This window comes from Corythoichthys intestinalis, chromosome 15, assembly GCF_030265065.1.
Source record: "Corythoichthys intestinalis isolate RoL2023-P3 chromosome 15, ASM3026506v1, whole genome shotgun sequence".
NCBI lineage: Eukaryota > Metazoa > Chordata > Actinopteri > Syngnathiformes > Syngnathidae > Corythoichthys > Corythoichthys intestinalis.
The window spans coordinates 34,201,323-34,214,372 of record NC_080409.1 but is presented as its reverse complement, the minus strand read 5'-3'; the positions used below and the strand labels follow the sequence as shown (position 1 = coordinate 34,214,372).

General features: G+C 37.9%; 1 protein-coding gene across 3 annotated transcripts in view; it reads right to left on the bottom strand.

Moving 5' to 3' along the window:
- The window catches only part of LOC130931079 (microtubule-associated protein RP/EB family member 3-like), a 29,526-nt gene that overhangs the window by 11,860 nt on the left and 4,616 nt on the right, over positions 1 to 13,050 (bottom strand). For 2 of the 3 annotated variants that reach the window (XM_057859566.1, XM_057859564.1), the window contains exons 2-4: positions 10,262 to 10,389; positions 8,448 to 8,593; positions 8,165 to 8,357 (exon numbers count right to left, since the gene is read on the bottom strand). In XM_057859566.1, coding sequence (XP_057715549.1) covers positions 8,165 to 8,357; positions 8,448 to 8,593; positions 10,262 to 10,382 — 460 coding nt within the window. In that variant the 5' untranslated portion in view covers positions 10,383 to 10,389. The remainder of the gene's footprint in view (positions 1 to 8,164; positions 8,358 to 8,447; positions 8,594 to 10,261; positions 10,390 to 13,050) is intronic. The other variant, XM_057859565.1, reaches the window with a different exon arrangement.

Genomic DNA, 13,050 nt, shown 5'->3' with positions numbered 1-13,050 from the left:
GGAGAACAAAAGGCTAAATAGGCATCTATTAACATAGCATATTCAAATTTTTTCATCTCACTATAGACTAGAGCAGGGCGGTAAACCGAAAATTTACCGTCACCGAAATTCTTAACGATGACCGACGTAATTTTGACCATGTCGGTAAATTCGGTAAATTAATAAAACAAGAAAATAGTCTTTTCATCCCGCTTTGATTCTGTGTTGTTCGTCTATGTTCATTCCCCTTTAAGAAAACAGTGAATGTGCTTACGTAGGGAGTCACGTGATCATCAGGAAGCCAATCAAACAAAAGCCCGGTAAGCTAACGCTAGCAGCTAACGCTACAAGCAAAACGTGATGGAGTGTGGCTTAAGGGAGGTTCACCAAACTTTCAACCGACATTTAGTAGACTCTTGGTGGCATCCAGACGGGCTTTCACCCGCTGTCCTCCTTTGTTCTCACGATTTCCGGAGATAGTGCTTTCAGTGCTTTCTACTGGTAGCCAGGCTAACGCTAGCTAGCGGCTAACGCTACAAATGAACGTTATGGAGTCGGATAGAGGCTCTAACCTTGTCGAAACGGCAGAACTTAATGAGTGGATTGGGCACGGACTGCATCTAGCAATTACTATGTGGCGTTATTTTGTATCTGTCTGTGTGTGTGATTCCTCTGATAGCTTTTGTGATGGTAAAGAATTCTGCATGAAGTACAGTCCAACGGCGAAACTTATAATGACCGAGAAATGGCCCCAGCTATTTTTATTGTGCGTGCATTTATGAAAAAAATGCACTGGGGGGGGGGGGGGGGGGGGGGACGACCCTTAAACCATAAAGTAAACACTTGTATTTAATAATTATATCACAGCAGCCATTAACAATAAGTTGTCTTTTTGAAGTGTACTGTTCAAGCTGCAAGTCATTTGTGTTACAATTACATGTTTGCACAGGCATATTGATTTTGACAATGTACATTGTTCAAGTCATACACGCTGTTATAAATGTTCATACTTGAATTCTTATTGCTTACAATACATTTTTATTAGGGCTGTCAAACGATTAAAATTTTTAATCGAGTTAATTACAGCTTAAAAATTAATTAATCGTAATTAATCGCAATTCAAACCATCTATATAATATGCCATATTTTTCTCTAAATTATTGTTGGAATGGAAAGATAAGACGCAAGATGGATATATATTTTCAACATGCGGTACATAAGGACTGTATTTGTTTATTATAACAATAAATCAGTTCTAAATCAGTTATAGAAATTTTATATTAAAACCCCTCTTAATGTTTTCGTTTTAATAAAATTTGTTAAATTTTCAATCAAAAAATAAACTAGTAGCCCGCCATTGTTGATGGCAATAATTACTTACACTATAAAATCAGTCGCACCCAAACGCCAGCAGAGGGCAGCAAAACTCCGCAAAACACAATTAACAGGTGGGCCTGTCACTCTAGTGACATTTAAATATGTCTGAGCTGGGCAAGTGCGTTAAATGCGTCAAATATTTTAACGTGATTAATTTAAAAAATTAATTAACGCCAGTTAACGCGATAATTTTGACAGCCCTAATTTTTATAAATTTAATGTTTAGACTGCATGTACAATTGTTAAATACAGTATATCAAATTGAATGCTGGTAAATAAATCAACAAGAAATAGTTAATCTGTATTTCATGCATTGATTCAGATTTTCAAATTATATAACAGTCCGCTTGGGCGAATTTATCGTCATTTATCGTTATCGAGATAAATCAGCTCAATTTATCGTGATACATGTTTAAGGCCATATCGCCCAGCCCTACTATAGACCCTACTCACCTACGTCACAAAATGGGCGTGTCGCTGTTTCCGGCCGCCATATTGTACCTCTTTTTTAGACCTATTCTCATTGTTTTCAATTAGTCGAGCAAGTTATAGAGCAATTCATGGAAGCCCCGGTGTTATCTGACGCTGTAAACTCATTGGATCCGTTGCATAAAAGGCGTTACGTGGAAAAGCTTCAGTTTATCCATTCGCCAGATCCGTATTTGATGCCTAAATCGATGTTTTTCGACCCGCTGGCTTCGCCTGACATCTGATATCCTGATATTTACAACTATCTTGTCCACACAAAATCAGCCTGTTCTCACGAAAGTTTGAAAAACTTTAAGAGCTTGGAGGCTTATAAATGCTACGTTGCTGGTTGGGTGAAACAGGTCCTCGTACACGAAAATTCGGCAGGAATCTTGTGCTTGGAAGGTGAATTACGAAATTTTCAATTCAAAATCTTTTGTTCTTGCTAACATCCACTGTCAATTCTAATGTATTTCATATCATTTGTCAATGGAGCTAGGGCTTTTAATGTTTATATGGTTTAGCGATAGCACTCTAACTATATACATATACTGTATAATACGTAATAAATATGAAGTGCGATAGCACTACTCCAAATTGTCCCTAGTTGAATTTATTTTTTGGCTTTTGACCTCAATAGTGAAATTGTAAATTAATTGTATGACAACTGTCTGATTATCCTCTTATAATTATATATTTTCAGGTAGTTCATTCACAACGTCTGAGTGTATGTTGTCGGCGATTAGCCTAGCAATGATCTTAATTGTGGTTGTCAGCCCAAAACCCTCTAAATATATATTAAATGCATCTTACCAGATATAAAATGACTACTACATAATCTGTGGTAGTCGTTTGGAGCCCAGTTTTCTCGTCGAATTGCAGCAGTCAATCTCGGTCTCCTCTTCGGCTCTCTCGGAATACGGTAAAAATTCAAGTCTCTCCGTCTATCTTCTCTGTTTTTGCAACCGACCGCCACACACGACTTCACCATTTTGATTATTAATGTTAACGAGCAGAAAAACACGCCATAATAGGAGGAATTTACGAAGCGCTAATGCATTAACATGACTAGTATCCGGACAACATGGCGCGGGGGCGTGGCTGTGACGTCACGTGAGTAGGGTCTATAGTAGACCTGCAACTAACGATTATTTTCATAGTCGATTAATTGCATGATTAATTAAATGATTAATCGAATAATCGTATAAATGTCACTTCTTTCAATTACCTTCACAATTTACCTTGAAGTTGTTTTCAGCATGTTGTAAGTAGCAATGAAGTAGAGCTGAAACGATTTAAAAAATTGATCGAGGCATTTTCTCCGCCTCGAGTAATCATTTTATTTTGCCAGGGCTAAGCCTGACGTTTTGCCGGGACTACTTTTAATGCGGCACAATGCGCTGACGTCACGTGCGTAGAAGAAGAAGCAATAATACCTGACTGCAGCCGATAGCCGCTTCAAACTACGCCAACGTTGCTACAAACTACGCCCACATGATGCTAAGATGGTAGCGTCTGATGCGTCTCATAGCTATCACATGTACTAGTATATAGTATTAGATGCGAAATGACCGACTCGCCAGCGTTAGTAAACAGCTGCCGTCTTAAAGCAGTAGACTTCTCAGCGCTAATAAATAGGATTAACGTTACAGTACCTTGCTAAAGTAACATTAGCCCTGCGGAGGGCAAGGTTTCTATTAATTATGACTACTGTCGATGCATGGCTAACGTGTCTTACATACAGGCTTTATTTAATCTGTAAAAACACAGCGCTGCAGAGTGATGAGGGTGTAAAATAAAAACATAATAAAGCTATCTGTCAATTTTAGCCCGGTAGTCATTGCTGGATAAAACACCAAGTAGCACTGGTGCCTAATGTGGTCAAATACAGCAGGTATCATCCATTTATTTCAAACACTGAAAAAACTCAAAATCCTATCAGAACTTACAATTTAGGCTAACTTAAAACTTAACTAGAACTTAATAGTTTGGCACAAATGGAAATTCAATTGAGACACGTGGGAGAAACTAACTTTTGTGTGTTATCAAGTGTAATGACATTTTTAGGTAAGAAATAAGATCTTATTAAAAAAAAAAAAATCTTAAGTTTCTTGAGTGAAAGCAGTGAATTTGTTGTTTTAGTTTTCTAGTCATATTTGAGATACAATTGTTGTCTGTTTTCAACAATGTACATCTAAAAGACATTGTCTAAAAACGGTTCAATGTTAGGTGAATTGTCTTGTTTTCTCAAGTATATTTATAATTGCTCTCTACCTCAAAAAGTGTTTTATCCGATTACTTATCTGATTACTTATTAATCGATGGAATTTTCAGTAGAAAACTCGATTACTAAAATATTCGAAAGCTGCAGCCCTACAACGAAGAAAAGATGGATGACTATTTCCTTCAACTGTATCGATTATCAAATTCGTTGACAACTAGATTATTAATCGATTCAATCGATTACGGTAGTTGTTTCAGCCTTATTAACTCATTTGCTCCCAAAAACGTATAAATAAGTTATATTTTTAATTGTTTCAGTGTCTCAGAGACGTATTTATACATCTTTTATGTTTATTTTTTCAAAAAAGAAATCTCTGGGTTCTGATTCAATTTAGCTCCAAAGCACAAATCTGAAAATCCATTTTAAAGCAATAAAACTGGCCTCTGGAGGACAGTAGCGCATTTGGTAAGAGCCGCAACCCGATTCGACGGCAACGAACGGCCAAGCCGTATGGCTGGGGTGCCGGCGGAAGATGACCGAATGGATGCCAGGCGGCGGACGGCCGTGCAGAACAACCGGTAGGACGCCCGGGATGCGAGGCGCTGGACGACCGAGCAGAACGCCCGGGACCACTAGTGCATTGGACGATGCCTTTGAGTTCGTGCTGCTCGCGAGCAGAGCCCGCAGACACAAAAAAAAATTCATCTTTATGAGACAGGCGGCGATGAGGGAGAAGTTTTAACCGGCTGTCGCGGCCAGAACAGCAACATCTTTCAGTCAGTTATGTGTAAATAAATTGATACTTTGCTATCAAAAGCTCTATTTGTCTTGTTGTTTATCTTATTTTGTAAAAGAAAAAACATTATTCAGATGTTTGGGATGCAACTAAAGCAAAAAATAGCTGTTTTAAAGTCAAAGTTACATTTCAAATGTATGCTTTCACAAAAAGCTCAATTTCTCAGTTTTTTCATCAAAAAATGGAAAACTGCTTAAACTAAGCTATTTTCTAATGCTGATTTCTAAAGAATGGAAAAAGATATGAACTAACTTTTTTTCTGCTGAAAGAAGAGAGTCTAGTTTTTCTTTTGGTGGGTTCCATGTTTATATAGCAATAGAAAAGAATTTTCCGTGGGCCTTGCAAAATCAGTCAAAATCCAGTAAAACAGAAAGGAGCGAAGAGCCTTGCTCCGGTGAAAATGGCTGGGAGTGAATGAGTTAAGAAGCTAGTTTAGAAAGTAAGATGTCCAAAAATTGGCGTAAATGTGAATTGTTACTTTCCAAAATAAAAGCTGATTTTTGTTCACGTCCTACTTTGACTTAACAAAAAATATAATGAAAAAATCTGATATTTAAAACTCAGATGTTAGATATATATATATATGTTATGATTTCAAAAATTCAGACAAGTTTAAGCTGAAGAAGATCCTTAACGATCCATCAGTTATCAAAAGAGTTGTCAATTAATTTGCTAATCGATTACCGTAATTTCCCGAATATAACGCACACGTGTTTTCCCCAAAATCAACTTGTAAAATCACGGTGCGCATTATAAACAGATACATGGATGGAGACAGAAATATACTATATATATTACATGTATATAAAAAACATTTTTTTTTTTTTTTTTTTAATTGACACGGCCATGTTGTGTTGAAGAAACGTATGCGACAATCTGTTGCCGACAATTACGGTACGTGACGTCACCATTTTGTTTAGGTAATACTTCACTCTGATCGGCCGAATGATTTCGTCTGTGTTAAATTCTGTTTTATTGAATTTTATTCACTCTTCATAAAGCACAGAATTTAGTTTCTTGAACTCATTTGACTCAACGTTTATTGCAGCTCCGCAACTGGGACCATAACAATCGTAACAACACAGATTTCCTGTGTCCGTCAACTATATCTGTCCCTCGGGAAAGTCAAACCCAAATAAGTAGTTCCTATTGTTACTGTCGTGTCGACAGCGATGAGCTCTCTCGGATTTCCAACTTATGTTCTCACTTTCATTTTACTGTATCAATCCATGGAGGAAACATTTATTCATCATGATGAAACGAGCAAGTTATACAGCAGCCTTTAAAAGAAAAGTCACATCTGTTTTGTTTTCTCCTGGATTCTGGTAAGTTCAAGAAGTTATCAGATCATATTTTTACTAGGGCTGTCAAAATTGTCGCATTAACGGGCGGTAATTAATTTTTTAAATTAATCACGTTAAAATATTTGACGCAATTAACGGACATGCCCTGCTAAAACAGATTAAAATGACAGTACAGTGCAATTTCCACGTGTTACTTGTGTTTTTTGGAGTTTTGTCGCCCTCTGCTGGCGCTTGGGTGCGACTGATTTTATGGGCTTCAGCACCCATGAGCATTGTGTAATTTTTGACATACTACTAGTTTATTTTTTTAATTAAAATTTTGCAAATTTTATTAAAAACGAAAACATTAAGAGGTGTTTTATTATAAAATTTCTATAACTTGTACAAACATTTATCTTTTAAGAACTACAAGTCTTTCTATCCATGGATCGCTTTAACAGAATGTTAATAATGTTAATCCCATCTTGTTGATTTATTGTTATAATAAACAAATACAGTACTTATGTACCATATGTTGAACGTATATATCCATCTTGTGTCTTATCTTTCTATTCCAACAATAATTTACAGAAAAATATGGCATATTTTATAGATGGTTTGAATTGCGATTAATTACGAATAATATAATTTTTAAGCTGTAATTAACTCGATTAAAAATTTTAATCGTTTGACAGCCCTAATTATTACCATACATATTGTCAGTTTACGGTAATGTTTTGAACTACCAATGTACTATGCTTGTGCTGTGTTACACGACCAGTCAGTAAAGTGACATTTCTGTATCTGTACAGGAGCTCTGTTTTCTTGTATTCTTCTATTTATTGGTGCTAAAATTAGGGTGAGCGTTTTACACGGGTAGAATAATTTCCCCTAGATTTTACAAGTAAATTTGGGGTGCGCGTTATATTCGGGAAATTACGGTAGTTGTCGATTAATTGTTCCACCTCTAAACTATAGCCTAAATAACACAACATAGTAATCTTGCGCCTGTAAGAGTGAAACAAAATATACTAGTACAAGTTTCACCTTCGTCACAGGCTCAGCCAAACTATGGAAAAAAATGTGTGACTTATAGTCCAAAAAATACAGTGCATACAATACAACAAGACCAGACATAAATTAATTCATTGTCTACCATTGACAGTGATAGACATTCAATCCATTTGGACTTGAAGGTTTGGCAGTGAGCGATCATTCACGAGAAGGACCTTTACACCAAGTTCAGTAAAAATCGGCCTTGCCTACTGTAACTAAACTCAATACGTGTTATTTTTTAACCAAATTCCATTAAATTTTCTTTTTTTTTTTTTTTTTTTTTAGAAAAGTTCAACAAAACCACGTTCGACCCTTACACCCTGTTTAGTAAAGTCATCGTTGCCGACTTGAACTGAACTCAGTGCATAAAAAAAAAAGCATTTTGTCACCAAATTCCCTGAAAAAAGGGCTGATTGTAGAAAAGTTCAACAAAGCCAAGCCCAAATGTTACTGTCTAATCTTTGGACTGTGCTTGGTGAAAATCAGCCAAGTCATTTTTTCTATAACGCTCATTAACTCATTGGCTGCCACCGACATCATGAGAGGTCTATCGCCATCAATGGCACTAAAACATGATTATTTACTGCCAGCAGTCCCAGTTCAAATGTACGTCTATTTTCATTAATGGCAGCCAATGATTTAAAAAAGCAAATAAAATCACAAAACAAGTCAAACTATGCAAATTTGCCAGCATAAAAAGCATTCAAGTCAGGGAACTTTAAAGTTTGGTTAGTAGAACAACTGCAGCTGCTTCAAACACACTCTTGATGGTTATTCACTGATAATACACTTTCAAAAGTTCTGAAATTCGGCAAATTTGAAGTCGCTGTTTTGGAAAACATACATTTCTACTACTAAATTAAGGGCTTAGCAAAAAAACGGCCATTTATCGTACGATTCTGCCGCTTGCCAGGTGCTTTCGAGCCAGCCAAAGCTCAGCAAAGGCCGTGCAACAATGGCCCAAAAACGTATTCTGGTTACCTGGAGTTCTCTTTGGTTTGTGGCTAAAGTGATCACCTGGGTTAGGAGCAGGGGCCACGTCTTGCCCCTGCCTGGCTAGCATGGGGTCATACTCCTTCCCGTCGTAGTTGGCGTCGAAGAACTTCTTAAACCACTGGACAAACTCAAAATTGTCCTGGAACTTTCCCTTTACCAGCTTTTCCACCGGAATGATCTGTGAGAGCACAAAAGAGAGACGTTGAGCAACAAAAGGAAAACAAAAAAGTGGACCGTGGTGAACATCGTAAGAAGAAGCCATTCGGACCTTGTCCACACTCATCCTTTTGAAGGCTGCTTGAAGAACTTTGAAATTATGTATAAATTCATGCTCCAGCTTGGCTTGAAATTTCACCTTCTTTAGGAGGATGCAACCCGGGAACAACATATCCATGAACTGGCAGTACGCCGCCCCTGCAAAATAAGACAAACAGTAATAAACTACTTTGTTAATAAGGCTGCAACAAATAATCGATTAATAAATTAGTTGCCAACGAATTTGATCAAACTTTTCTGTGAAAAAAATTGCACTTCTCTTTTCGTCATGCATGTGGTGTCAGTAATACATTTTTTATCATTTTTTGTTTGCAAATACTGTTAACCAGCGTATGTTCATGTTGGAAGTGTCACCTTTTGACCGCAAGTTTGCGTTTTGGAGAAGACTGCCAATGTTTTATAACAAGCTAAAGTGGTTAGTACATCGACTTTTTTCCGTTCGCATCAATGTAGCAACGCTAACGTTTTACAATTTTAATATAGATGTGTTTCCTTATTTTGTACTTCTGAACTTTAATTCTACGGCGTGTTGATGACCAATAAACATCTGTGAAAAAACTGGAGTCTCATGTGCCATCAAAATGCGCACATACTAACATATGGTGGAGAACACAGACAAGACTGAAAAAAGCAGTTTCTGCTCTTGCACCCCTCTTTAAAATAAACTGCTGTATTGTAAGCCAAAAGAACTGTTGTGTTTGATAGAACAATACTGTATGTCTATATGCTGCCATAGCAGATTCATGGCGCATTTAGTCCCCAAATTATTTTTAATTTGTCCGTTTTACCCTGAAGACCCCCATTTACAGACGTCGCGCAACGGCTTTTGTTTCAACCCAGCCGTAAAAACACAATGCGCCGCCACGGACTCAAATCCTGCACTGCCAGACGTGTCCCCCTGCTGAAGCTAGTACACGTCCAGGCCCATCTGCGGTTCACGAGAGAGCATTTGGATGATCCAGAAGAGGACTGGGAGAATGTGTTATGGTCAGATGAAACCAAAATAGAACTTTTTGGTAGAAACACAGGTTCTCGTGTTGGAGGAGAAAGAATACTGAATTACATGCGAAGAACACCATACCCACTGTGAAGCATGGGGGTGGAAACATCATGCTTTGGGGCTGTTTTTCTGCAAAGGGACCAGGACGACTGATCTGTGAAAGGAAAGAATGAATGGGGCCATGTATCGAGAAATTTTGAGTGAAAATCTCCTTCCATCAGCAAGGGGATTGAAGATGAGACGTGGCTGGGTCCACCATGACAATGATCTCAAACACACAGCCAGGGCAACAAAGGAGTGACTTCGTAAGAAGTATTTCAAGGTCCTGGAGTGGCCTAGCCAGTCTCCAGATCTCAACCCCATAGAAAATCTGTGGAGGGAGTTGAAAGTCTGTGTTGCCCAACAACAGCCCCCCCCCCCCCCCCCCCAAAAAAAATCACTGCTCTAGAGGAGATCTGCATGGAGGAATGGGCCAAAATACCAGCAACAGTGTGTGAAAAGATTGTGAAGAGTTACAGAAAAAAGTTTGGCCTCCGTTATTGCCAACAAAGGGTACATAACAAAGTATTGAGATGAACTTTTGGTATTGACCAAATACTTATTTTCCACCACGATTTGCAAATAAATTCTTTTAAAATAAAAAAAAATGTGATTTTCTGTTTTTTTTTTCCCACATTCTGTGTGACGTGGTTGAGGTTTACCCATGTTGACAATTACAGGCCTCTCTAATATTTTCAAGTGCGAGAACTTGCACAATTAGTGGTTGACTAAATACTTATTTGCCTCACTGTAAGTCCTGGTGTTACCTGAACACAGTTGTTCAATCTTGGTGTAGGTGAGGTGCAAGGAATCGTTGACCCACGCCAGCATGTCATGGCGGCTGAGATTGTCAATAGACACGGACGTAGCATACACATTCACTGCCATCCCCAACCTGAAAAAAAACACACAAATTCTGATGAAGGCGGAAGTACACGCCAAAGCATATCAGGTAAATAAAACAGCTCAAAACGTATGTCTGTGATAAAAGAGAAATTCAAGTAATCTATAAGTGTAGACAAAATGAACTTAATACAACTAGCACAAATTTGTCGTTTGGGAAGAGTGTTGTGATTCTTGGCTGTATTAACCATCGTGCCTGTGAGGAGTCTTTAGCTTCGACATTAATCCACACGTGTATGGCACGGAGCGTTTGTGAGCATAATCCTCTCAGCTCACACATAAACACCGAGTGCGCGGGCATGAGATCACACATCTGGGAGCGTGTTCATGTCCAACAATGAAACAGTAAAGTAATAGAAAGATACATTTTATACATTAATTGTTACTGTATATTCAAATATTAATGCGAATGATAGCAAAAAGCAGGATTCAAGGCAACAAACAGCTACATGTCTTGTTTTAAAAAATAATCTAGTCAAGCATTTGAGCATGACTAAGCACTATATGCATTAATAAAAACAGCACAGTATAAAGAGATGTGAATGCAAACAGTGCAGTAATTGTATGAAATAACCCTACTGCAACTGTCTCGTCAGCAATTAAGTGAAAACGATAGATGAATACTGAAAACTGCAGTATATATGCCCGCTGTTGTTCCCACGGATCCAGCACAGACATTTTAGCTAAGAAGGTTTCTGCTGAATCCAGTAGCACCGGACAGCAATCAACTGGTTACACTTGTATAACACCAGATTGGTGAAAAGGTGTTCTCTTGATCGATTGGAATGACAACCTGCACCCACAGTGATCCTTTAGTTTGGCCTCCCTTGCTACAAGCGAATACTGAAAACTTTGGATGTCCTTGAGCCGACCACTTTATTAGAAAACGGGCCTGATTTTGTCTTTTTCAAAGGATAGGAATCAGGTGAAATACATTGGGTATTCATATTTTTATTTATTTTTGATTGTAAAATAAAACATATTAGGAGTGGGAACCTCTTGGTACCTCACGAAACGATACGATTTGCGATACAAAGCTCACGATAACGATCATCTGACGATATGGCGATACAACGATTATCGATACATTTGTAGAATATCCTACAATGATTTCCGGACCAACAACTAATAAACAGACAAACAGGCTTCTGCTGTGAATTGGAATGAGTTTATCACTAGTAGATGTCCAATCCATTTGAAATGGGAGGGTGGCAGCAAATGAAGGAATTCGCTTCCATCCCTCCCACTTCGAACGGACTGAACGTCTATGGCCGTCAGTGGCAGCCAATTCCAGGCAATGAGGTAATTTTGGGCCATTTAAGGTCATTTACCTGTTTTTCTTCAGTTACTTCCTGTTGATTTTGGGGTATTTTATGGGTCACTTCCTGTTGAGTTTGAGTTACAGAACAGGAAGTGACCTGGGTATCACCCAAATGAATAGGCAGTGACTCAAACGCAACAGGAAATGACCTATAAATGCCCTAAAATGAACCGCAAGTGACCTGTCTAAAAGGATTGGGTGTCGTACACCATCAATGCAGCCTTAGAGTTAACTAAGACACTATTATGGTGGAAGATTTTGGTAGCAACTTGTTTGTTCCTTTTTATTTTCTTATTTTTTTTAGACATTGACACCTTTTTAAAACGATATCTCGATTCTTGGCAGGAGCATATTGATAACCTTTTGGGATACAAAGCATCAGGATATATCACCATTTCGATATTTTGTCACACCCCTACAACATATAATCATATTTCCAAAATAAAAATATATGATTTAGACTAAAGAACTTTGCAACACAGCCAGAAAAAGCAGAAGTAAACACTGTCAGTAGGAGAACATTCTGATAGCTGTCGCAGGAAGTTAACATAGGAAGATATCATGCAAAAGCGATACTGTTGGCAATTTGGAAATTGTCCGACGGTATGATAACCTTACGAAAAAATTTCATGTTTCACAGTATTGCAATTACAGCTCTAGAATGTGTTACTTTGAGATATCTGTTTTTTTAAAAACAACAACTTTTTTTCCATTGAACATGAACACCAAATTGGAACATACGTAAAATGATAAGTTAATAAAATAAATAAATAATTGACAAAATATTCTAAACAAAATTAAAATAAATGCAGTCATATAGGTGAGCGTAAACCCACAGCTACAGCTCAACATTATTACCAACAGGACAAAAATAATTGAATTATCGTCGTACCATGTTTACATTATACACACACTCTTTCTCAACAAAGACTGTCAGCCAGAGAGAAAAAAAACACCACGTTTTACCACCGCTAGACACACTAAACACACTGGAGTTAACTCTTGTAGCTGGTGGGAAACGTTTATGACAGTGTTTCCTAGCCTTTAATTTTGTATAAATGCGAAATCATATTGGAGGTATTGCCTCCTCGGCAGCCACCCTCCGCAAACATGTTTTGCCGGTTGGTTGGTTTGTAATTTTTCTGTAGCCGAAGTTTTCCCATACCAGCGATTTCGTTATCTTTGATGAAGGAAAAAGTTGAGGAGTTTCACCTCCTCCAGCCATCGTGTAGCACAGCTGACTCATTGACACTGAGCAACAACCAGTAAGGCAGGGTTGAACCTTGCAGCTGCAAGCGAGGGATTTGTCCCTGCATTTTTGGGACATAAAAA